General features: G+C 55.3%; 13 protein-coding genes across 13 annotated transcripts; 8 read left to right on the top strand and 5 right to left on the bottom strand.

Moving 5' to 3' along the window:
• Positions 1-435: 435 nt before the first annotated feature.
• On the top strand, positions 436-1,569 carry G647_04270 (uncharacterized protein; the record flags this gene model as incomplete). The annotated part of the gene is made up of 1 exon (XM_008728614.1): positions 436-1,569. One exon carries the CDS (start codon positions 436-438, stop codon positions 1,567-1,569), a length of 1,134 nt encoding a protein of 377 aa, XP_008726836.1.
• A 77-nt stretch (positions 1,570-1,646) lies between these two features.
• On the bottom strand, positions 1,647-2,193 carry G647_04269 (uncharacterized protein; the record flags this gene model as incomplete). Its single annotated transcript, XM_008728613.1, has 2 exons — positions 1,647-1,910; positions 2,041-2,193. 2 exons carry the CDS (start codon positions 2,191-2,193, stop codon positions 1,647-1,649), a joined length of 417 nt encoding a protein of 138 aa, XP_008726835.1.
• A 599-nt stretch (positions 2,194-2,792) lies between these two features.
• On the top strand, positions 2,793-3,314 carry G647_04268 (uncharacterized protein; the record flags this gene model as incomplete). Its single annotated transcript, XM_008728612.1, has 1 exon — positions 2,793-3,314. One exon carries the CDS (start codon positions 2,793-2,795, stop codon positions 3,312-3,314), a length of 522 nt encoding a protein of 173 aa, XP_008726834.1.
• A 999-nt stretch (positions 3,315-4,313) lies between these two features.
• Positions 4,314-6,027, top strand: G647_04267 (uncharacterized protein; the record flags this gene model as incomplete). Its single annotated transcript, XM_008728611.1, has 2 exons — positions 4,314-4,409; positions 4,474-6,027. The coding sequence occupies 2 exons, from the start codon at positions 4,314-4,316 to the stop codon at positions 6,025-6,027; spliced, it is 1,650 nt and encodes a 549-aa protein (XP_008726833.1).
• A 1,116-nt stretch (positions 6,028-7,143) lies between these two features.
• G647_04266 (uncharacterized protein) lies at positions 7,144-7,815 on the bottom strand (the record flags this gene model as incomplete). The annotated part of the gene is made up of 1 exon (XM_008728610.1): positions 7,144-7,815. The coding sequence occupies one exon, from the start codon at positions 7,813-7,815 to the stop codon at positions 7,144-7,146; it is 672 nt and encodes a 223-aa protein (XP_008726832.1).
• A 1,644-nt stretch (positions 7,816-9,459) lies between these two features.
• On the top strand, positions 9,460-10,617 carry G647_04265 (uncharacterized protein; the record flags this gene model as incomplete). The annotated part of the gene is made up of 4 exons (XM_008728609.1): positions 9,460-9,554; positions 9,648-9,678; positions 9,733-9,818; positions 9,870-10,617. The coding sequence occupies 4 exons, from the start codon at positions 9,460-9,462 to the stop codon at positions 10,615-10,617; spliced, it is 960 nt and encodes a 319-aa protein (XP_008726831.1).
• Positions 10,618-13,128: 2,511 nt separating this feature from the next.
• On the bottom strand, positions 13,129-14,442 carry G647_04264 (uncharacterized protein; the record flags this gene model as incomplete). The annotated part of the gene is made up of 3 exons (XM_008728608.1): positions 13,129-13,354; positions 13,394-14,104; positions 14,192-14,442. 3 exons carry the CDS (start codon positions 14,440-14,442, stop codon positions 13,129-13,131), a joined length of 1,188 nt encoding a protein of 395 aa, XP_008726830.1.
• A 272-nt stretch (positions 14,443-14,714) lies between these two features.
• Positions 14,715-15,831, top strand: G647_04263 (uncharacterized protein; the record flags this gene model as incomplete). Its single annotated transcript, XM_008728607.1, has 2 exons — positions 14,715-14,911; positions 14,979-15,831. 2 exons carry the CDS (start codon positions 14,715-14,717, stop codon positions 15,829-15,831), a joined length of 1,050 nt encoding a protein of 349 aa, XP_008726829.1.
• A 181-nt stretch (positions 15,832-16,012) lies between these two features.
• On the bottom strand, positions 16,013-16,708 carry G647_04262 (uncharacterized protein; the record flags this gene model as incomplete). The annotated part of the gene is made up of 1 exon (XM_008728606.1): positions 16,013-16,708. One exon carries the CDS (start codon positions 16,706-16,708, stop codon positions 16,013-16,015), a length of 696 nt encoding a protein of 231 aa, XP_008726828.1.
• A 782-nt stretch (positions 16,709-17,490) lies between these two features.
• G647_04261 (uncharacterized protein) lies at positions 17,491-18,718 on the top strand (the record flags this gene model as incomplete). Its single annotated transcript, XM_008728605.1, has 4 exons — positions 17,491-17,902; positions 17,955-18,074; positions 18,136-18,373; positions 18,409-18,718. 4 exons carry the CDS (start codon positions 17,491-17,493, stop codon positions 18,716-18,718), a joined length of 1,080 nt encoding a protein of 359 aa, XP_008726827.1.
• A 663-nt stretch (positions 18,719-19,381) lies between these two features.
• G647_04260 (uncharacterized protein) lies at positions 19,382-20,199 on the top strand (the record flags this gene model as incomplete). The annotated part of the gene is made up of 2 exons (XM_008728604.1): positions 19,382-19,936; positions 20,020-20,199. The coding sequence occupies 2 exons, from the start codon at positions 19,382-19,384 to the stop codon at positions 20,197-20,199; spliced, it is 735 nt and encodes a 244-aa protein (XP_008726826.1).
• A 1,263-nt stretch (positions 20,200-21,462) lies between these two features.
• Positions 21,463-22,059, bottom strand: G647_04259 (uncharacterized protein; the record flags this gene model as incomplete). The annotated part of the gene is made up of 1 exon (XM_008728603.1): positions 21,463-22,059. One exon carries the CDS (start codon positions 22,057-22,059, stop codon positions 21,463-21,465), a length of 597 nt encoding a protein of 198 aa, XP_008726825.1.
• A 259-nt stretch (positions 22,060-22,318) lies between these two features.
• On the top strand, positions 22,319-23,644 carry G647_04258 (uncharacterized protein; the record flags this gene model as incomplete). Its single annotated transcript, XM_008728602.1, has 2 exons — positions 22,319-23,018; positions 23,097-23,644. The coding sequence occupies 2 exons, from the start codon at positions 22,319-22,321 to the stop codon at positions 23,642-23,644; spliced, it is 1,248 nt and encodes a 415-aa protein (XP_008726824.1).
• Between the last annotated feature and the right edge of the window lie 49 nt (positions 23,645-23,693).

The following is a 23,693-nucleotide window of genomic DNA, read 5'->3' as shown; positions in this document are numbered from 1 at the left end:
ACGCCCATCACTGGCCAAGTAACGTACGTTCTTTGCTCGGCGGGCATCAGGGTGATGGTCGCAGACTGGCCGCAAAACAGCCTGATGGCAGCACGGCATGCGCTGCTGGGTAGCCTCTGATCGGGGCCCGACTTGAGGCAACTGTAGATTCGGAAAGGGATTCCGTCTATTGCTCACATCCAGTCTCAAGATGATGGTCATGCATGATCCGGTGACCAGAGCTTGACATCACAGGAGTACCTATGGTTCGGTGGTATTGGGCAAGTGTGAGGTGAGTGTGAGATGAGTTGTAGGTGAGTTGTGGGTGAGTGCCAAATCAGTGTCAGAATGATGTCAGGCTTAGAACTTAGGCTTCGTCTACGACTGCAGGCCCGACGACGACCCCATCAAACTCACCAACTTCACACCGAACCACCTTCTAGGGATACTTGGACGATGAGTCCGACCGCTCGTCACTTCGACAACGACGAAACTCCTTTGCGTCATGCGGATGCTCACAAAGAACTCATCGCCTCCTTGACACGCATCAACACCTACAACCCGCCAGTTCAAACTTGCTCGACAGGATGGACATTTCACGGATTGTATTATGGCCCAACCTCGGTAGCATACCTGTTCTTCCGCCTGTCTCAGCTCTACCCTGATCTTGCCTTCAAAGGCCAGTCACTTCTCGACTGGGCTCAGTCATACCTGGACCTGGGCATCACCGGCCACCGTGACCGCGTCGACTCGGATCATTGTGGAATTGGAAGTGAGGTTCTCGCACAGCTGGCCCTCCGTGCCGCCATAGACCAGGACCATAGCCTCGTGCAGAAGCTCTGCTCTTATGAAAGCACCGTCAACGACGCAGGCGGCTCAGACGAGTGGCTGTACGGCCGATCAGGATATCTTTACTATCTTCGTCTTACCCGGTCAGCGTTCGAGGATGCCTCCAAGTCTACGGAGATGATCGACACGGCGATACACAAGACGGTGCAGAGAATCCTACGCTCCAAATCCCCTTGGACCTGGCATGGCAAGGCGTACGTGGGCTCCGCGCATGGCGCATTCGGCATCCTCGCTCAGCTTGTTCTCTCCTCACCACAGAGCGCTGAGACACTGGAGCCCCCGCTGACTTCACTACTGGACACACAATTCCCTAGCGGGAACTTCCCATCGGCGCTGCCGCCGGGTTCTGACAAACTCGTTCAATTCTGCCACGGAGGCCCCGGCGCGGTTCTCGCACTCAGATCACTGCGGCCACATTTCCCCAATCTGCAAGCAAGGATCGACTCGGCGACCAGAGCGGCGCAAAAGGACATTTGGAACCGAGGCCTTTTAACCAAAGAGCCCTGCTTGTGTCATGGAATCTCCGGAAACGCACTGGCCCTCGACGACGATGCCGAATTTGAGCATTTCTTGGCTAGGACGACGACTGACTCGCTTGAAGCTCTTGGCTGGTTAAAGGCAGCAGGAAGAGACGACCAATTCGTCGGACTTTACACCGGCGAAGCGGGTAGAGCCTGGACTTGGGCCGTCAAGGATAAGCAGTTGCGAGAGAAGCCTTGCATTGGGTTCAATGACCTATGAAGATCTATGCAACACGGAACGTAAGAGCTGCAGAGTCGTGTCGTGGTGGAGCCTGTCCAGATGCGTCTGTCGTCGCATCATCCTTCTTCCTCGACGATCTTCCCGTCCTTGATATACACCTCTTCCCAACCGAGCGTCCACTGGGCCGACTCCCACTCAAACAGCTGATTCTCATCTGGCATGACGACTTGCTCATAATACGGGTCCTCGCGCGCCTTCTGGAAGCAAGAGGCGTCCAGCATCAAAAACTCCCCCACGCCATCGAAGTCGAGCTTCTTCAAGCCTCCAAGCGCAGGAAAGTCTGCGATAGCGGTCGTCGCAGCGGACGAATGGGTATGGTACTGTCTGACAGCATCAGCAGGAGCATGTCGGCCAGGAATTCTATGGGCTGTGCGCTGCCTCTAGCATTGAGGTAGGGGGAAGAAGCGCCGGCAAATGGCGGACAACGGAAGCCGCTCAGGCTCAACTGACCTGAGTATACTTCACAATACCGTGCCTGGCAAGCCAATCGAGCACCAGCGCTCTGTGCTTCTCGGTCCAGTGGCGGTGGAATTCATCTTCAGTCAGATGGCTCTTGCGCTTGGCGAACAGGGAGAGTTTGACCAGGCGCTGCTTGGTCGCCATTGGTGGTCGACGTGGCGACGATTTCGGGGTCACTGGAGGATATGAGCGCAAGACAGGGGAAGACGTCCTTATTCCAGAATGGACATATATATGATCTACTCGTAGACAGGGCTCACGACATGGGCACTGTCCTTTCTGCTTCGTTGGCAGCAGCCTTGCCCCGCTTCACAGGGCTGCGCTACTTCTTGTTGACGGGAAAACGCCGGTGTTTGGTGTTTTGTGGGCATCTTTCTCCACGACGTTTCCGACAATCCGCGCCTCGTCCCTCGTCTTGCGCAGCTAAGCCTTCATGTTCAAGCCGAAGATGGCGGTCGCGCTGGTGCCTACGCTATGTAACGCCTTTATCGTCACTTGCGACAATCATCGCGCTCTCTTCGATCCCTGACTCACGCGTAGAAAAGCCGCTGATATGGCATTCATTCGGATGTACCAGGATTCGGACAAGGATGCAATGATACAAATCGTCAGTTGCCCCGTCAGAAACATCGAGATCGAATTTGACACGAATTCAGTTCCGCGAGACGTGTGCCCCGGATCTCATCGCCGCAGGCGACACTGTCCTCCACTACGCTTCCTTCCTGTGGTGTCGACCCTACTTGATGTTGGGGCCCGAAAGCTGCTTCGTTGTAGATGACGGCACGGGACGCGCAGTGGGGTATCTCCTCGGCGTCCCCGACACGGTCGGCTTTGTGCAGGATTACCGGGAGAAATACATACCGTACTTGAGGTCGGAAGGGTTCGAGAAACCCGGGCCCGACGAGCCCACGGGCTGGGACGAGCACCTCCCCAATGCGCTCAGGCAGATCATGTTCAATCCAGAAGGGATGTTGCATAAAGACCACCCACAGATGATGGAGCAATGGCCCGCGCATCTGCATATAGATCTGCTGGACACTCACCAGCGGCAAGGCTGGGGTCGACAACTGATTGATCGCTTCTGCTCGCTGGCCAAAGAACGGGGCGCCAAAGGAGTACACCTGGGCATGGCAGCAGCGAACGAAAACGCCTACAAATTCTACGCTCGCGTGGGATTCAAGCGGTTCCCTGTTGTGCTCGACAACGGTGCGAGTGGTGAGGAAGGCCAGAACGGCAATACTATCTGGCTGGTCAAGACTCTTTGAATCCGGTGGGGTGATTCCGACAACTACACAGTACCTCGTATGTTCTGAGTAGCTGGTATTGATATCATAATCACGCCAGCGAGCTGATGGTCGTATGCTATCATCAGAGTCTCCTGCTAGCGGTGCCGATGATATTCCCGAAGTCATCCGTACTGCGTACTGTGGTACTGGACCAGCTCCAGCATGCGGTGGCATGCGGCCGAGGCGGCGCGGCATGTGTCGGCTTTCGAGGCAGATGGGGCCGGCAAGAGACCTTTGCGACCTTCCTACTCGTAGTACGGAGTACCCCAGTAAACAAAAGTACGGTAGGAGTAATTGGCGCACAGCAATATCGTCTGCTACTCGTACTCGTACTGGGTACGTGTCTCCTTGGCGGCTCCATTCGTTACATAATCGACGTGTTCCCTCTGTTGCCTCAATTCCGGCGCGTTGTTCAGCGTCTCGTCTTCAGCCATGAACATGAGACAGAGATTGCAGCAGCCGAACAGCTCAATGTGGATCGACTCACATGCTCGTTTGAATCCGCTCAAATGTCGACGCCATCGACGCCTCATGTCTCGTCTCTTGTCCATCGGCTCATTCCATGCTTATGCGAGTGAGTCTCTCTCAGGCGGCCGATCACTCGTGGATCGGCTCCCCTTTGATGAAACATGTCAGCAGCGCCGCTTAGGGACTCGGGAGATAAGCTTTGCAGCCCACAGTAAGCATCGTCGCCGAGAGCAATGCTGAGTACACAGTATATATCCCGTCGCGGACCACAGACTTCGTGACGCCGTGTCGAGAGAGCCGATCCTGGTGTCCCTGCGTGCCCGAAACACAGGTCGTCTTCTCATCCGCCGCTGCCAACGCCGACGACAGAACTAGACGAATTCTTCGAGCCGTCCTCGAATTGCACACCCGTCTCTCGTGTTGCAGAATCGCCCGCTTGCCCCAAGGCTCGACGCCAGCATCCATCTGCCTGGTACGGCGGTCCAGATATACGTCGGCTGAGTCGCTGCAATGGTCTTTCCTGCGACGGGTCCCGTGCCCGAAATACCCAACAAGGACATCTGCTCGTGGATATTTGACGAGCCAAAGTATGATGTGAACAAGCCGGTAAGTATATGCAACATCATCCCCACGCGATCGACTGCTCTCGGCTTACGCGTCGAAATGCCAGATCTTCGTCGATGCAACAAACACCAGCCGCTCAATATCGCACGTCCAAGCACGCAAGATCATCCGTCAGTTGATCGCGGGGTTACACAAGGCCGGCGTCAAACGGGGCGATTGCGTGCTCATACATTCGTTCAACGACATCTACTACCCGATCTTCTTCCTCGCCATCACCGGCGCAGGAGCAGTATTCGCCGGCTCGAATCCGGGATACACGCCCCTCGAACTGAGACATCACGCCAAGATAACCAACGCGCGATTCCTCATCAGCGAACCCGAGCTCCTCGAACCGCTCCTCGAAGCCGCAAACGAGACGGGGATCCCGCGCTCCCACATCCGCATCTTCAACACCCAACCCAGTCAGACCATCCCGGCCGGCTTTCTCAGCTGGACCGAGCTCCTCGACCACGGCGAAGAAGACTGGGTCCGCTTCGACTCGCTCGCGACCAGCACGACCACGCCGGCCGCGTACTTTACCAGCTCCGGCACCACGGGCCTCCCAAAGGCCGCCATCACGTCGCACCGCAACCTGATCGCGCAGCACGAACTCATCTACTCGCCCACGGTGTACAAGCGCACGTACGAAGTGATCAACATCTACCCGCTGCCCATGTTCCACGCGGCCATCGCGCCGCGGTGCCACACGTCGACGCTCAAGCTCGGCGAGACGAGCTACGTGATGCGGCGGTTCGACCTGGAGACGTACCTGGCCAACATTGAGAAGTTCAAAGTCACCGAGCTGTACCTCGTGTCGGCCATGGCCGTGGCGATCGCCATGTCGCCACTGCTGAAGAAGTACTCGCTGCGGTCGATCCGGGCGGGCCTCGCGGGCGCGGCGCCGCTCAGCAAGGAAACCCAGGCGGCCATCCGGGTATACCTGGCGCCCGGCGCGCCCTTTTGCCAGGTCATGGGCATGACCGAGGTGTCGTGCATCTTGACCATGTTCCCCTGGCCCGAGGACGACGTGACGGGGTCCGTCGGCCGGCCCATCCCGGGCGTGGAGCTCAAGCTGGTCGACGACGCGGGCGCCGACATCACGGCCTACGACGTGGCCGGGGAGATGTGCGTGCGCGGCCCCACGGTCGTCAGCGGCTACCTCAACAACCCGCGCGCCAACGCCGAGTCGTTCGACGCCGACGGCTTCTACCACACGGGCGACATCATGTACTGCGCCGGCCACTCCAAGCTGTGGTACGTGGTCGACCGCAAGAAGGAGCTCATCAAGGTGCGCGGCTTCCAGGTCGCCCCGCCGGAGATCGAGGCCGTGCTGCTCACGCACCCGGACATTGTCGACGCCGCCGTCATTGGCGTCCCCGCCGCGAGTGCGCTCGATGGGGAAGCCCCGCGCGCGTACGTCGTGCGCAGGCCCGGCGTTTCTCCGGCCGAGTTGACGGACCGCGACGTCTACGACTGGGTGGCGGGGAAATTGACCAAATATAAGCGCCTCGACGGCGGCGTGCAGTTCCGCGACGTGATTCCGAAGAATGCAAGCGGCAAGATCTTGAAGCGCATCCTGAGGGACGAGGCAAAGAAGGAGGTGGCCGGCCCCAAGTTGTAGATTTTATGTGTCACTGTTACCGTTGATTGATATGGCGGACCCTGAGCGACTTGCGTGTGTGGCTCGCTCGTGTGCGTATAGTATCGAAACCAGGATTTTAGAAATATCGTATTAGTCAGTATGCCCTCGTCGTTCGAAAAAATATCGTATCAAGTCAGTCTGCCGTCCTTGTTCAACTCCCCGCTGACCGTTTCCTTGTCGACGAGTTCGGAAAAAAAAAAAGACAATGAATGAGGTGACGAGAAAAGGGAACTCGCCGTATCCTGCGAGCAGATGGACTTCAAACACCGAGCTCATGCCATTGGATACGGTGGTACATGATACTTCCAACAGCCAAAAGTGGACGGGTACGGTCCTTCGACATGGCGGTTTTGGTCAATAGCCAAGGTTCTGCTCCGTACGCCGGTACGTTATGAATTACCTCGTTCTTTGCATTGGGCGAAGCAGCCCTGCTTAAGCGCTAGATTTCCCATTTGCGTGATTGACCCGGGCGTTGATGGCTAATTTAAAACTTGATTTGGCTGTATAATGATCGCTTGTCGATTAAGAATACTCCGTGCAAAACTTGCGTACCTAGGTACAGTGTGCCACGCTCATAAATACATAAAATACATACATACACGCATCATACACGCATCATATCCCGGGGCTTCCTGTGTGCTTCTCCCAAGGTGGATGCTGAGACCTCCTCAGTCCAACAGAGCCCCAAGTCAAGTCCAGAATCGTTTGCGCTGGACAGTCGAAAAAGGAAACTCATAACCTGCTGCATATCGCTATGCGGTGGCAGTAATATACCCTCCATTTCTTCAGGTGGCTCTTGGTGCCTCTGAGGCGCTATTGTCGGCGTGGGGGGTTGAACTTGAGAATGAATGTTGTCGTTGACTGCTAGTGCAGCATGTTTGGCAGATTCGTGACGGATGTTGGGGACACGTAGGGGTAATCCCGAATGATTGCCTTCGAGGGCTGTCATCTCGCCTCATCGCCACCGAGAGGAGGGGATTAAGTGCTCGTTGGCCAATGCCCTTTGCCCGAAGGTTCTTAGATCTCTAGCACGATATCCCCGCCATGGTGGCGGTAGGCTCACGTCGTCCACTGCCAGCTCTGCATTCCGTACTGCTATTGCCGCGTTGACATTGAGGCAGTTGACAAGAAGCGACAGTCGCAGAAGCTCTGACGCAAGAGCTCGTTTCTGAGAGCGACCACTTCATCATGCAGAGCAGAGACCAGCGAGCTCTGGATGTGCATCTTCTCCTCCTCCCGCTTGCACCGATGTTGGAGCTGTTCGATAAAGGCCTTTTGGCGATTTCGACATTTTGTCGCCGCTTTGCGGTTCAGCTCCAGCTCCCGGGCGTGTTTGTCGGAACGTGGGGTGATGCGCCCCGTGGTGGTTTTCTTCCGCTTGGCCGGGGTGTTCCTCGGCCTGTATGAATCCTCCTGGAGGTCGCTTGTCGCCAGGGACAAGCGCCGCAGAAATTGTTCACGACTGAGTGACGCAGAAGTCGACGTGGAATCTATCGAGCCCGTTCTCCTTGGTAGAGATGCTTGGCTGATGGACGACGGGCTTGAGGCGTCGGCATCCTGTGCATGCAACTCCCCTGGCTGGACGAACTCGGGCATACGCCTTTCGGAGGCGAGTGTCGATAAGGTTGGCGCCGGTAGCCCCGAGAAATCATCGAGAGCGGATTCACGAGCAGCGCCCGGGATGTAAGAGAGGTCGTTGGGGAGCTCGAAGTCCCATGGATTGGTACTTGGGCCAAAGTTGGTCTGGAACTCGCTGGTCAAAGCCATGATCTTGGTTAGTGCTGATGTTGCTTCTGACTTCTGTGGTACTGATTATCAAGAATGCGTTCACGACCACTACAGATTACCTCCAAACATTCTTGTATGGCCTCATGGTCAATATGTGTGGGGTAGGGGAGCTCTATGGCAATTTTTCGTCACTGTCCGTTAAAAGCACTAAAATGCCATGAAATCTAGGACGAAGTATCCGAAGCCCTTGACACGTCGATTCTGCGATGAAACGACGCTGGATGTTTCTCCCGGGCGGACTCGTTGTGACACGCGTACCGGTGATAGGTTGGCGTTCTGGAGGCCGCCGGAAATGTTACGCCGCCGGCCAGTCGCGGTGCTCGATTCGCTGCCCTTATCTCCGACAGGACCAGGGGTGAGTACACGGTACGAGGTACTGGGTAAGCGTGGCATGAACACTGGTGGAGTAACAAGGACCCGCTCGCCGTTGAGGCGCCTGTGAAATCCAGCTCTCCACCGCGGAGGAGTCAGGACACCAGCTGAAGCCCTAACACCGGATATTGGAACCGGGAGGGGCACGTTTTTGGGCGACGGAGCAAAGCGATTGGACGAGCTAGTGCTTAGATCGGCTCGGCGTGCCTGCGGATTAGACTTCACGGTGAGAGCACAACTGCAGATCGCTGCTGAAGGGGAAGTCCGCCAGACAATGTACGGGACGCCCACGCCAAGCCTGGGAGAAATATCCGATGGAGCATCTGCAAAAATGCGGTGCAGCCAGGAACCATGATTCAGGAAGAGGCTTCCTGGGGTTTAAAAAGGCGCAAGACCGGGGCACACTCTGTCGCCGTGATCTGGTTGTGTTTACGGAGTACAATCGCGGCGTGGGACGTACAGACGAGACGTGGTCGACATCGCAGCACCCCGAGATGAGATGAAATTCAAGGGCAAGGGGGAACGATCAGTGCGCGACAGCACCAGCGTCCCGCTTGTGCTTTCCCTCCATAGCGAGGAGTAATTACACTGCACGCCGCCCGCCACTCGGTGAAATTTAGCGGCAGACTCGACAGTCCGATACTGGTACCGTGTACGGTGTACGGTGTACGGTGTCCTCGTCCTCCCGTAACAAGATGGTCTTTATCTGACACTGCTGTCTCCGCGTCCTGCGATCGCTTAGGCACGGACAAGCCTCGGCTCCCTACGAGTACGAGGATTGGGCTTATCACTCACTCGTCGCTCACAGTGCCCCGCAGACCAAATGCCTGTGGGCGCGAGATCCTAGCATATGATGTCATTGCCCACGGCGGATTCCCTCGACCACGTCCCTGTTTTTACTGCATGTGCCTTACCGGAATCTATTTCAGAGGCTCCCTACTCAGCTTCGCATTGGTTCGTCCGAGGGTTATCCAGTTCCTCTGAAAGGACTGGTCCGTTCAACAATGGATCTGTCCCCCAGCATGTTGATCCTGGAAATCTGCCGTGGACGGGTACTATTTGTTTCTCGCTCAAATGTACGAGTCACTGGCCGCATAAGTCTGCGTTCAAGTAGCATCTTGCAAACCCATCTCAGATGTTATCGTAGGACCGAGGATCCAGACACCCAAAATCTCAGATATTGAAGACCAGCCAACGCGAGCCCGGTCTCCGTCTCAGCCGTTCCAGTTGATCATTTTCGCCGTGTGAGACATGAAGGCCCAAAGGCCAGGACCGAAGCCCAATGCTGGTGCGAAGGCGACATCGAAGGAGAAACGAAGGACTTCCCGAGGGAGGACTTCGCGTGCGTGAGTCCTTGCCCGCCAGTCACACATAACTCTCCGCCGATTCTCCATGACCAGGGCTGTTACAGCAGAGGCTAAAATTGCGTGTCGATGCAGATGTGATCGTTGCAGAGTCAAGAAGGCAAAAGTAATTATTGAGCCCCGTTTCCATGAAGACGAGCCTCGTGTTAACCGACCACAGTGCGATGGCGCCCAGGTGTGCAAGACCTGCCAGGCAAGCGACAGCCTGTGTGTATATTCTGCCCGGAGACGAGAGGCAAGGAATTAGTAAGGGTGCTTCCAATCCCGCTGGGAATGCTGGATCTGACACTGCCCCAGTTACTGCCAGATGCGAGAAGTCACAGATGCCGCCCTCCAGCGACTATATTGGGCTTGCCGAAGGAAAACCGGGTTTCCAGGACAGATTCCCGACGAGTCAACGGGCGTGGTCACCACCACCGACATCCTGAAGGGCATGGGCCTGATCAAGCCAGAATTTGACGAGTTTGAGTTGCCGAAACAGACGGAGCAGAATATACATGCGGCCGGGTCTTCAGATCGGCGCAGGCGCCCTCTTCCGGCCATCAAGCCTCGCGGCCACGAGGAAGACAGCGACCGTCAGTCCAGCGCATCCTCCGACTCTACTGCCAGCAGCCCGCCGTTACCGAGCGTCCGTCCTGCAGATATCCCGGACACCACGTCGCAGCCAGCGACGCCATACGAGGAGATCGATATGAAGGATCAATTCTTGGCGTACTCGCCCACCACCAAACCCGTGCGGCCCGATGACAGAATCAAGAGCCCCGCGGGACACAATCCGCTATTTCACCAAGTCGAGACCACGGCCGACTCGCAGCATATGGACGTCGATGCATTCCTCGACATGAGCTTCTGTGCGCCAGCCACCTCAGCGCCGCAATCGGTATACACTCACTATCGATCGACGCCATTTAGGATGCCGCCCATGGCTGCGCCTCATTTTCCCGAGGTGCAAGCCAACCCACCGCCGCCCGACCTTATCTACGACGACTTTCTTTCGCCGTGGCCAGGATCCATGGCAGCGGCCCATCAGTCCGTGGCTATATAACTATTAGGGTGGTGGCTTTCCTGAACATTTTTCCACATGTATCACTTTTACGACAACTCCGTCGACTTTGTTACAAATTGGTGACGCGCGGAAAGAAACACTTTCGAGCTCTCGACATCAAAAACCATTCTTTGAATTGGCGGGGTTTGTTTTGAGCGTGCCCGATTATTGTTGGGCTTTGCATGTTAGGTTGGGGGCGGTCCCACTACTGGCCAATATCAGCCCTTCGGGCCCATGTCTGTCACTGGGGGCAATCTGTATACATAGTTAATGCGGCGATTTTGCTTCGGCTACGGCTACGGCTACGGCTGCTATCGTCCAAAGCTACAGGAGCCTGAAAGTTTCTTGCTCACGGCTTCTCGTCTCCTCTGCTTCAACAGCGCACCACGTACGAGTACTGTATGGCATACCGAGATAAGCTTGTTCCCGGGGTCTACGAGACGCCGCACTCCAAACTGTACACAGTACGAGTAACTCCGTACGGCTGACTGGTTATTGCCTGATCGGCGCATTACCCCTCTCACAAGAACTACAAGTACGGGGGACTGTACTCGTATCCCGCAGGACCCTGTGGAAATCACCGTGTCGCGAAACAGTAAAAGAATCCAAGAGAGAGAGAGAGAATGAATGAGGGGTAAGCCGGCCTGCCCCGTTCGGAAATGCACACACAGAAACTCAGAGGTTTCCCCATTGCAGAAAGGATCGACATTTTCGCTTCAGGATTACGGATTATTCTTCACGGTGTCCCATCTGGGTGCCATCCTTGGACACGAGGGGGTGAAGTCATCGTGCAGGGCTGCCACCCAAGCTTGCCCACCGTCTCACCACTGCTTCTGAGTAGTACGGAGTAGGCTCTCGCTTATTGTGGATTTCCGGCGGACGAGTGAGTACAGTAACCACAGTACACAAGTACCCACAGTACTGTGAGTACACGTACTCGTACGGCTCCCCTTGACGAGGTGAGCGAGGCAAGAGGAGAAGGCCATCCTTCCGGGAGGGGGGTGGCTTTCGAAAACCTCTCGGAGCGAAGGTGACTAGCGCTGTTGATCTGATGCTGAATGCTGATGATGTGATGCTGATTTTCGAGGGGTTTGTTTTGCGGGCGGCCTGTAATTGGAGGAAATACACTTCCTCACTCTCGGTTGTGGTGCCGCGACAAACTGCAAGTTTTGGCGGTCCCATGTTCGCCCCCAGGGCCTGTAGGGAGTACTGTACTCGTACTGCGAAAGCTTGTGTCGCGCACGGGGCCCGCCGAATCTGCCCGCGGCAGGAACTCCAAGCGGTCCCTCGTACCAGTGTTGCAAGCGCAGGACTCATCTTCAGTCGGTGAGGGGGGAGAGAATCCGAGTATTACTGCGTAGCACCCGGACGAGGATGAGGTACATAGGTACTCACGTGCTAGCTGGGCGGACCCGAGGACCGGAGAAAACATCCAGCACTGAAGCCTCCCCGCTTCCAAGGACTGCTTTCGTGGTACGGGCTATGAGGTACCTGTCCTTGTGAGCACCCCACAGCAATCAGCAACGCGGCAGGCGCAGTCGCCACCGCTGAGGGGGTGCCCAACGGCATTTGAAACCATCGAGTGCGAGTATGCTGCGTTGTCCACAGATATCGAGACGGAGATCTTGCACACCATGCAAGGAGCACGAGTATAGTCCACTGCAGCAGCTCGACTTCCTGGGACAGGTCAGGCTTCGTTGGGAAAGAAGGTGGAACAACCAAGCTACAGTACTGTGTAGTGCCCTTCTTGTGGAGGCCCTCATATCGAACATCATTTGCACTGCTTTACAGAGTGTCAAATGATAGCCGCTCTTCACCGCCTGCGGCCAGTGGACTTCGAGGACCACAGAGCGCGAAAAAAGATCCTCAGACTAGCTTATTGATTGCCTTTGCTCAGACGTGGCGAGCGAGTCAGCAAAGGGCGGTGACATGCTGTTACAAGATCCGTCAAGCGATCGTAGCTCCCTGGGCCTTTCGGACCTTGCGGCACGTAGCCCCCGACCCGAGTTGTATGCATCGGATATGCACGTATACCCAGCATGTGCGTTCCATAGAGGTACGGGGCTACTGTAGCGACCAAGGGGGCGAGTATCGGTCGCCAAGACTTGCAAATGGTGAGCTGGAAGAGGGATCCCCCGATCAGTGATCTTGCTGGGCGTCGTCGATCGTCGACGCTCTTCCACATATCTTCGAAGGGACCCATCACGCCGTTGATTGGTGCCCTCCGATATCAAAGCCCCCATGCACCAGGCACGATGATGACTCCCGTCATCCTCGTCCTGCGTGCCCTCTTCCGGAAGTCGTGGTGTGCAGGGTGATGATCGTCCTGCTACGAATATCGGAACACTTGGGCTGAGGGTGGGCATGAGAGAAACACATATCCTCAAGGACAAACGCATATCCAACGAGTAGTTCTCGTGCTTTGGGATCGAGGTACACACTCAGACCGCACACTTGCTGACGTATTCCACTTGTTACCACTGTCCCTAACTAAGTGAGTCGCACAGGTGGCTACCATCGCTTGGGAGCCGAGACCACTGTCCGCGAGAATGATGCGCTCGCCTGTTCGAGCTTCTTCTGTCTCTCACGTGCCATAATTCCCGTCCGGTCCGTCACAGGTGTGGCGTTCGCTATTTGGTCGAAGTCGTCATACTCTTCCTCAGCGGAGCCGGACTCTGCGTCGGAGTCCACGAGCTGTGGGGGCTGTTCCGCGGGTGTCACTGTCGGGTTGGCATCGCTGTTGCCCGCTATATTGATGTTGTCGTCGTCGTCGGACTGTCGCTGATTCTCTTTCCTGGGAGGCTCTGCAGGGAAATTCTCCGCAAATGGTTTGGACGCGAGAATCTTTCGCCGAATCTCAGCCATCTCAGCCTCGTCGTCGTCATCATCTTCGTCGGGAGGCAGCTCCAACGGCACGCCTTGTTGCATGGTGTTGCCGTCGTCGTCTGCGGCTGACTCACTCTGACTATCTGCGTCGTCGTCGTCGTCGTCGTCGTCGTCTTCATCCGATTCGAACACATCTCGCCTATTCGTATTTCCACCAGCCCAATCATCAGCCTCAGCACCTGCAGCGTCCTTGTTGGTGCGACTTTCTGCATACTCCTTCTCCAGCTTCGCAAGCCACTTCTCCTCGGCCTTTTTGATCTCTTCTTCATTCTGACATGCTGCGTACCGTTTGAAGAGCTGGGAATTGATTTCGAGGAATGCCTCGCCGTAGGAGAAATGCTGTAACACAATCTCGGCCCAGTCGTGATGGCCGCAAATGGCGAAACATGCCGCTAGGGCCTCAACACAGTTCAAGCGCCATGGCTTCCCATAGTTGACGGAGTTTGCGGCCACAAGATACGGCAGGAGCCGTTCGCATTTCCCACCGATCCGTGAGAAAGGAACCTCTTGAAGCCTGATCCACGAGCATTCTACCACTGCGGCGCCATATTGCTCGAGAAGCTCACGGTCAGCCGGTGAGAGAATCGTCTTCGCGTTGGGACTACACGCAGGATGCGCGTGTCAGCATGGAATCTTGCAGAGTGTCTCTCCCGCGAGGGGATGAAGGGACAATGAGGTGAGTGCTCACGAAATGACCACTCCAGGAAATTTTTGGCCGACAGGCAACTCTCGCATCAGGCCAAAATGCATCAGTCGCTTCCCGCTGCAGCGTTTGGAGTCGCAGTGCCCAAAATCCCAACAAGCAGCCTTGAAAGGTGGGCGTTCTGCGACGACGTCATTGTCGTCGCCATCTCGTGCCGTCGAGCGCGGCGTATGTCGGGACTTGGTGGAATACTTCTTCGCTTTGGACGAGGTGTTGTCTTTCTTATGGCGCACCATTGCGGTAACGGATGGATCAGGCTGTCGAGACGAAGAACAAGCGAGATATTGTTGTAGCTAGATTGCTTGAAGAAAGAGTCACGTCGCCTCCCGGATCAGAGAAATCGCCAAGCTTTTTGCCCCGCTTAGCACTAATCTCGTATCTGCACGTGTTGTGGATTATCTACCGAGGATCTCCCGATCTGTCTCCCAGGTCGAACACAAACTGCACACCCTCGTGGGTTGGATTACAGATAGTTCTCCAAGTCCCTTCTGCAGGTCAACTTGCAAATATGGGCTTAGCCGTGCTGCCGCCAGATTCCGAAGACGAAAATGTACCCGTCCAGGTCTCAGACGTCGAAGAAGACAGCGATGCGTCCATGCAAGACGCCGATGAAGGGCGACCGTCGAAGCGCCGCCGACTGGCCTCCTCTTCTCGCCAGATTGCGCTGCCGGGAGAAGTAATCACCGATGATACGCAATGGATGAGGTAGGTATGGGGTACATGCCAAGCCGCAGTCCACGTATACTGTCCGCGTTGCTAACCTGCTCCACAGAGGACACGGGACGTATATGACCGAAGGGTCGCCCACGATGATCGCAACCCTCGCGGGACCCCTCAAAAAGACAAACAAGCTGCTATCCGTTGCGCCGCTGCGTGCACGATATACGCCCGAGATCGGAGACCTGGTGGTTGGGCGCATCGTGGAGGTGCAGAAGAATCAATGGAAGGTTGATGTGGCCGCGCCCTTGCTGGCTCTACTCCCGCTCTCGTCGATCAATTTGCCTGGCGGAGTTTTGAGGCGACGGACAACGGCAGACGAGTTGCAGATTCGCAACTACTTCCAGGAGGGCGACCTCTTGGTCGCCGAAGTGCAGCAGTTGAGAAGCAGCGACGGCACAGCCAATTTGCATACTCGGAGTCTAAAATATGGCAAGCTTCGGAACGGTACATTTCTGGCAGTGTCTGGAACTGGTGGCGGGGGCGGTGTCGTTCGAAGTCGGAGACAAGTTTTCACCATCAACAGTGGGGCTCAGGGTGGTGGCGATGTGGATGTGATACTTGGAGTCAACGGCTACATCTGGCTGAGCAAACATGTCGAGCAAGCGCAGGATCAAAGCAGAATGAGTGGCGGTGTCAGTATTTCTAATCTCGACGACGTTGTCAGCAGTGCCATCTACTCGAGCCAGAACGATGATATTGGGGAGGGCACCAGAAGAGAGATCGCGCGAATATCGGAATGTATTAAAGTGCTCGCTGAGGAGGGGGTGCGGGTCGACGAGGACAGCGTCATCAAAGCGTACGAAGCCGCTGTTGACGCTGAAATGGGGGTGATGGAGCAAGACGGCGTTCCTACCAGCTTCAGCGATGAAGTCAGGAGAAGGATTGTTGACGCTGCTCTTCATTAGACACCGGATGCTGCTGTAACAGCCATATCTGTACCACGAATGCGGTACGAGACGAGCGTATGGGGGAAAAAAAGGAAAAGACCCCGAAAAGAACGCCATTCCGCTTCATTACGGATACCATATCGTCGACTTCGTACTAATGATGGCGACACGAGAACTACGAGGCTACAATATACCCAAGTTAGTCGTACCAACCCGACGTCTCGACGTAGGGACCATTAGACGATGCAGGCCTCTCCTCCTTGGCTTTCTTCGACCACTTGTTGCGGTCTTTCATATCAGCCTCAGTCTTGCGCAGCGTGCCGCGAGCCAACCAGAACCCTTCATATTTGTGCCGTCTGGCCGCACCGGGCAGAACGTAAGCTACAGGCGGCGTGGCATACTTGCTTCGAAGGCCAGCGACGATGGGTTTAGAGGTTGTCCTGGTGGACCGAAAACTCGGTCGTGGATGCTGGGAAGACAGACCAGCACGCCCTGAAGCACGGCGGTAGAGCCCTAGAGCAGGTGAGTCTGGGGTAAATGAATAATGCGACGACACCGAGGGCGACCACGAATTGGTCTGACCCTGGTAGCGGGTTTTGATGAAGTCAGCAAGCTGATCGGTGGTTTGTACCGTTGCTGGCAACCCGTGCTCACGCACCAGCCGAGGATCAAGTTGGCCGGTGCCGTTGTCGTAGTGGCACTCCAGCAACGGACCGTCGTTTCGACTTGGTGCAGGACGAGGTAGAGGCGGAGGAGACCGAACTGGTTGTTGAAACGGGCGGAAGTCATAACTGTTGGCAGTCATCGGCCTGGATGAGCCAGCGCTGTTGTCAGCATCACCCCAGGGATTGCCGGACTTACCTCGCTTTGCGAACTCGGAGAATCTGAAACTCATGATGAATGCTTGAGGTGTCTTGGTGGGTACTCTCCACGAATTTAGTGGTGCGATAATCTTTTTGAAAGAAGTGGTAAGTTGAAAGATTTCGTGACGATGATCCCAAGGACGCTGAAAGAGAAATGAACGGCCCTCTGCACTGCGCAGGGCGATTGCCTGAGGACAATGGCACTCTTTGTCTCCATCTCCATCAGTGTCACAGCGTAGGCCATTTGCTGGGCAACAAAGAGCAGTGTTGTCAGCAGTTAGAGGGCAGTCGTCTCTTGCACAGCGGTCCCAACAAAGAACAACGTCTTTGTGCCGTTGTTACACGAGGGTGTCCGTGGTGATTACCGCGTTGCTCGTCCTCGTTGATTGTGCGGAGACGGAGATGGAGACGGAGCGGAGAATCTTCTGAATCCCGACAATGCCCGATTGGCCACCGTGGCAGCCAACGCAGCTCTAGGCCAGCTCCCACCAATGCCGCTGCATCCTCCCAGCTCACAGCCAGCACCAGACCGGCCGTGACCAGCTTCTGCCGTTGGTCGACCGAGGCATTTCGTGGCGGGCTGCGAGCTGGGAGCTTTCGCTTCCATCGTAGCGATGCAACGCGCAATGCGTGATGCCACTTTCGTAAACCCCGCTCACAAGTGTCGGCAAGTCCTCAAGATTGCCCTTGTCATGGACCTCAACTCTTTCTCAACATCATCGTTACCACTGTTCGAGCCTGTCTATGGGTCCTTAAGATGGCACGTCCAGGGCCGCTTGAACGCGCCAATCGCGTGGTGACGGGCACAGTCACCATGCCTATCGCCCTTGTGCGCTACGCAGCAAGAGAACCACTCTTTACAGGAGCTCTGCTAGCTGCTCTGACCAGAGCACCTATTCAATATCGATCACGCCTCCTCAAGCTTCTGGGCGATGCTGGACTGTCGTCCGAACGCATTGCCCTGTTGGTCAAGTCGCTGAAGTACCTACTCGCTATTGGCGTGGCGACAAGGCTCAACCAAGCACTCAACAAGCTGGCTCTCAATCACTGGAACTTCTTTGGAAAGCCAGGCGCGCCTTTCAATTGGAGTGCCGTGAACAAGCCCGAGCTGGTGGTTATCACTGGCGGATGTTCTGGCTTTGGATATGAAATGGTCAAAGGCTTCTCAAAGCATGCCCGGGTCGTCATTCTGGACATCTCTCCCCCACCAGAAGAGCTGAAGAAAAGTGAGGTCTTGCTGAGTGTGAGCATTAGAGCTTCCCGCTAACGTCCAACCAGTCCACGGTGTACACTACTACCGGGTCGACGTGACGGATTTTATTGCCATTGAGTCAACGGCCGATACAATCCGCAGAGAGCATGGTAATCCGACCGTGTTGATCAACAACGCCGGTATAGGTGAGTGTCTTTTGACCACCGTGTGATTGTCAGGCTGTAGACTGATCAAAGTTATCCGAAGCCACCGCCACCAGGATCATCAACACCAAAGGAGAATTGAATGATAGGATATTCAAAGTCAACCTTGCTTCTCACTTCATTTTGATCAAGGAGTTCCTCCCCGCTATGCTGGAAGCGCGCAAGGGCCACATTGTCACCATCGCATCCATGGCCAGCTTCATGGCCGCGCCAGGCATGGTTGACTATTGCTGCACAAAGATTGGAGCATTGTATCTGACCGAAGGCATGCTTTCCTGCCCGTGAAACTCCACAGATTCCCAGCACTAACATACAGCCCAGGACTCCGAAATGAACTTCGCGTGTATCACGGTGCCGCTGGCAGGTGCATTCAGACAACGTCCGTCCACCCCTCCTGGCACGCAACCGGTATCGTCAAGCCCTTCGAAGACAAGCTGGAGAAGTTCGGCATCAAATGCGACCCGGCATCGAACGTGAGCGACGCCGTCGTCGAGCAGGTCCTCGCCGGCAGGAGTGGCCGGGTCTTCGTGCCAAGGACGGAAGAGCGCAACGCGGGAGTAAGGAATTTCCCGCTTTGGCTGCAGGACGCGCTTCTCTGGTTGAGTCAGAAGCGATTTCAAATTTGATCCGGAATGTGCGCGATGGTGATTGTTCCCCTCGAGGGTGTCCAGGGTTGAAATGAGGACATGATGAATGACATGCAAGGCTTCGTGCTCTCCAATCTGTCTATGCACGGAGAAAGGGACTTTCGTTTCAATAGGCACCTTCCTTCCCCGGCGTTGAAGTTCAAAGGTTAAGCTCGGTCTGGGCCCCTAAGTGTCTTCGCCATTTCTCATGGCTGTAGATGCCTACAGTAGGTAGGCCGCGACGCAGATGCAAAGTAGTCACGTCAACGTGGACTCTATGATCCGCGCTATGTCTGTAGGGCGAGCCATAAGATCCAAATGTGCTCTCTCGCCCATTCAGGTTAGAAGCATGGACTCGCTTACGTAGCCGTGCAATGATTGGGTATCGTACTGGAGGCTCAGGTTACGAGATGAATGCATTCCGAGTCAAACCTCCTTGCGCACAGTGAAAGGAGGGCGAGAGCGGCCCCTGCACCTGAACCTTCCTTCACTTGAGTCTTCCTCTATCTCATCTCAACCATGGGAAAACAGTCACCCGTCACGATGCCCGTGCTCACGCCCTCACGCGGCCGAAAATCCATGCTTTGCTCACTGGGCGTGATGATATTCCTAGTATACATTTTATATTCGCGTCATTCTTCTTCACAGCAAGCATTGCCACCCATGCCGGGAACGTACCAATACTTCACCGAGATCAATTTTGAATACCACACTCACAGTTTTGGCGCCATAAGCCACTGTGATCCAAGGTTCGCTCCGTCACGACCACCCAGTATCGAAGAAACGAAGAAGACGCTCTTGACTTTATTGGAATCTTTTGCCGCGACAATGAACGATCTTCGCGCCGAGACTTGGATCGCCCATGGAACCTTACTGGGATGGTATTGGAACCAGAAGGTCCTACCCTGGGACAATGATATTGATGTCCAGATGACCATGGAGACACTATGCAGGTTGGCTGCCCACAATATGAGCGAGTATCACTATCCAGCAGGAGGTGCTGGTGAGTACACGCCAAGGGTATACCTTCTGGACATCGACCCGCATTATAGGACAGTATCGACCCGGGATGTTGCCAACAAAATCGACGGTCGATGGATCGACACCACGAATGGGAAGTATATCGATATCACGGCCGTGCACGTCAGTGTTGGCAAAACGGAGCACACGCCGTTCGACCAGGGCGTTCTCTTCTCCAAAGACCGTCATCGCTATTTGGTGCGTCCAAGCAAGCGACCGAGCTTTTTAGTCAAGACGAACGAATGACCGAACGAGAGGAAGCTAACTCGTCTGGATTACAGAGCGAGGAGTTGTTCCCCTTGGAAGACAAGAGTTTCGAAGGCGTTGCCGTGAAAGTCCCGCACAAGCCTTCCAAGATTCTTTCTGGCGAGTATGGGAAGAAGTCTCTTACAGACACTCGCTTTCACTGGTGTGCTCATGCCCTTCCCTTAGCTTCAGTCCGTCCAGGGGTCTCATATTGAATAGGCACCGTTTCAACAAGACTTCCAAAATCTGGGAACCCGAGTAGTCTGCCTCCGTCGGAGATTGTCAGGGCAATTTCGCTGCCCACGCAGCTTCCAGTAACAAATTGGTGCGTATAACTAAAAGAACGAGCATGAGCACGATAGTGGTCGAACGCACTGTGCGCAAATGCAGGTGATTGCCAGGGAGATTGCGAAGGAGAAGGAGAACTTCGCCCCTGGCGAGGAGAGGTTATCCGGTACAAAGTTGTGATGCCTGACGTCCCAGTGAAAGAATGGAACACTTCCATCGAAAACGGCCTTGGAGACGTCTAGGTGGGGAGTGAAAGCTAGGTGTGGGCGACTATCCGACGCGATTGCAAAAGTTCAAGCGTCATGATCCGACGAACAGACTCAACTCGTTGAACACCTCTTCACGACCATCGTATCGTGGGAATTGTCATGGCCAACATCTTGGGGAAGGGAACGCCGCAAAATCGGACGCATACCTGTGCAGGATGCGGGTTTCGCTTTTCAAAATTGTTGTTTCTCCTGGATTGGCGATGAGAGTCTTTCGCGGCCGGCTCTCCCGTCGAGTTCGCTTCTTCAAGATTCACTTGGATCATGGCCGCCAAACTCGAGGAAGTCATATGAATAGGCCTTGTACCTACTGTTATCAGCGATTGCTCACTTTGTCAGGACATTGAGGTGTTCCCGTAAGGTCGAGACTGGGCCAGGGAAAGTATGACTTTGGCGAGATAATCATAGTACCGCGGAGGTAGATGCTCGGGTATCGAGCACCATAATGTGCGTTGGGAGAGCACGGCGGTGATAGGGGTCGCCGAGATCAGTGAGGGCTTCCATGGAAACAGTCGGTCGCACTGCCTCAACACTGCCGTGGACGCATTCCAACAGGATATTTGCCTTAGTTGTGGCTCTACTGCAGTAATGTTAGATTTATCGTTTTGCTCTGCGTTCATTGTGACTTGCTTACCATCTTAGCCATTGCATCTGCATAAGGTCAAAACAGAGTGCTGTCCCCTATTACACGAGAGACTAAGCATTGCTCTCATTTTGTTGGTGACGGAAAAGCCTCGTCTGCGGCCAGCATGGTGTCTGGAGTCACTAATTCCAAACCTCGATAAAATCACGCCCCGGCCCAAGCACGGTACTTGAACATTGTGCAAGCCCAACGCAAGATGGTAGCGGTAGGCCAATTTCCCAAACAGAGCCGATACATAGCTGTGTTCATCGACGAGAGAAGCGTCCCCACTCGACGACCATTCAATCAATCTGCCACCCCATCTCCTCATACATAACATCTTGCAAGCCACGCTTGTACTTCCCCTCTCCGGATCTCAGCGGCGGCCACTTCTTGGATTTTCTCCTCAAGGCCTCCACCTCCGCAATTGCTGAGGCGAGATCATCCACCTTGCCGTGAATCACGTATTCCTGCTCAGCAAGCGCCTCAGCCAGCTCAACCTGGTGATTATGCAGAAGATCCGTATTGGGGACAACCACAATCGGCGCACCGATACGGAGTGCGTCGAGGATGGACCCTGAGCCGGCGTGACTGATGATCATGCCTTCGGTCTCTGGTGACGAGCCTTTCACGGCCCGCATTTCGTCGCCTAGGCCTTCCTTCTTGAAGCCGAAGCCTGAGACTTCGAAGCCGTCAGGGGTTTCATGTTGTTCGTTTAATAGCTGCGTCCGCTCGCGGTATGTATCTTGCCCGCTTTGATCGCCATATTGGATTTGTAGCTGCGAGTAGCCGGCTTCACGAAGTGCCTTGATAAATACTGGTTCCAGCACGGCACGGACTAGACTGTTGAAGGGCGCGGTGGCGCCTACAGTGACGAAGCATCGTTTCCCGGATGCCATGTTCACCTGGTTGGGATGCAGCTTTATGAGCTTGGGGGTGGTAGAAGACAAAGAGAGTACGGAGTACATGTAGATAGAATACGAGGTTCGAGGACGAAGTGCAGGGAGTCCACTACGGTGGCGCAAAGCCCCACCAAGCAAACGTTTCTTCGGATGAGCTTTTACACCTTGAAACGCAAGAAATTTATGTGCACCGAAGCTCATTCCAAATGCGCACCGAGAGGACGCAGTACTACACGATCAGCTTCAGTGGTCAGAAATGGCCACACCGGCACGGTATCTGTCGCGGACACTGTTCCAAGTCAATCGACGAATACCAGTAAAGAGGAAGTGTCAATCTGCAGCCTTCGCGCGACCTCGGATTCCCAACCGGAGCATACAATGTCAAAGACATCTCTCGACAACCATCGCCCAGCGAGCAGACAACACTCGGGGTACCTCTGCGTCCGACGGAGAAGGCCACACTGAAGATGCGCTGGGGTTCGATTTCGACAAAGAGCCCGAAGGCGGCTACCAGACGCCCAGCTCGCCCATCACCGTCGCTGATCTCGACGCCGACGAACTCGCCGACTTCAACATGCTCTCCCCGAAAGACCAAGTCGCGTACCTCAAGCTGCAGAACCACTATGCCGCCGAATTCGAAGCCGCAGGCATAGACGTCAACAATGACCCCGAAGGCGAGCTCCCCGACCCTGTCATGGACAAGCTGGTCGTCGACCTCGAGCGCAAGTTGGACAAGGAGATCGAGCCGCTGGACTTTCCCGACATCCCGCTGCAGAACAAAGACAAGGGATTCTGGGCGCTGGACGAAGAAGACGATGAATTCACGCAGGTCGAGGACGGGGAGGAAGAGTGGGATGAGAGTGCGATCACCAGCGTTGCACACAGTGAGCTGGACTTGCACAGGGAGATCCGAGAGTACACACGCGTTATTGCCTGGGATATGCCATTGTTACAAAGTAAGCGTGCCCGCTCTATTCCCTTGGCCTGCCTGGTGGCTTTGTCTCGTGGCTAGGATTCGACTAACTGGTAGTCAGAGTTCGTCAAACCGTTCACACCACCCTCTTCGTCCACGCCCCTCCGCTTCCGCTACACAACATACCTGGGCGAATACCACCCGGCGGCCCGCAAAGTGACCGTGCAATTCTGCACAAAGGACCTCCCGAACCTGACTGAGCAACAACGCCAGAAACTGCTGAAACTCGTGGGTCCGCGCTACAACCCTGACACGGACGTGGTCAAGATGTCGTGCGAACAGTTCGAGGCCCCCGCGCAGAATAAACGATACTTGGGCGATTTGGTAAAGAAGTTGTTGGACGAGGCGAGGAACGGGAAGGATAGCTTTGCCGATGTTCCCCTCGACCTGAGGCATCACAAGTCGAAGAAGAGGGTCGAGTTTCCCGAAGCGTGGAAGCTGAAGCCCTCCCGGGTCAGGGAGTTATTGACTGCCAGACAGGAGCAGAAATTGCTGGGTGAGACCCAGACGGCTCATCCGGGGTCGGTGTTGGATGGGAAGGACTTGGTGCATGAGTACGTCAGGCAGATCTCAAGACCGGTGGCGCTCAATGCGCAGAGAGCTGTGTAAAACAATGTCGCTTGTATAAACAGCATTTCTACCCAACCTGGAACCAGTC

Source organism: Cladophialophora carrionii (assembly GCF_000365165.1).
Source record: "Cladophialophora carrionii CBS 160.54 unplaced genomic scaffold supercont1.3, whole genome shotgun sequence".
Lineage (NCBI taxonomy): Eukaryota > Fungi > Ascomycota > Eurotiomycetes > Chaetothyriales > Herpotrichiellaceae > Cladophialophora > Cladophialophora carrionii.
Note: the sequence above shows the minus strand (reverse complement) of the source record. Positions and strands in the feature narration are given on the sequence as shown.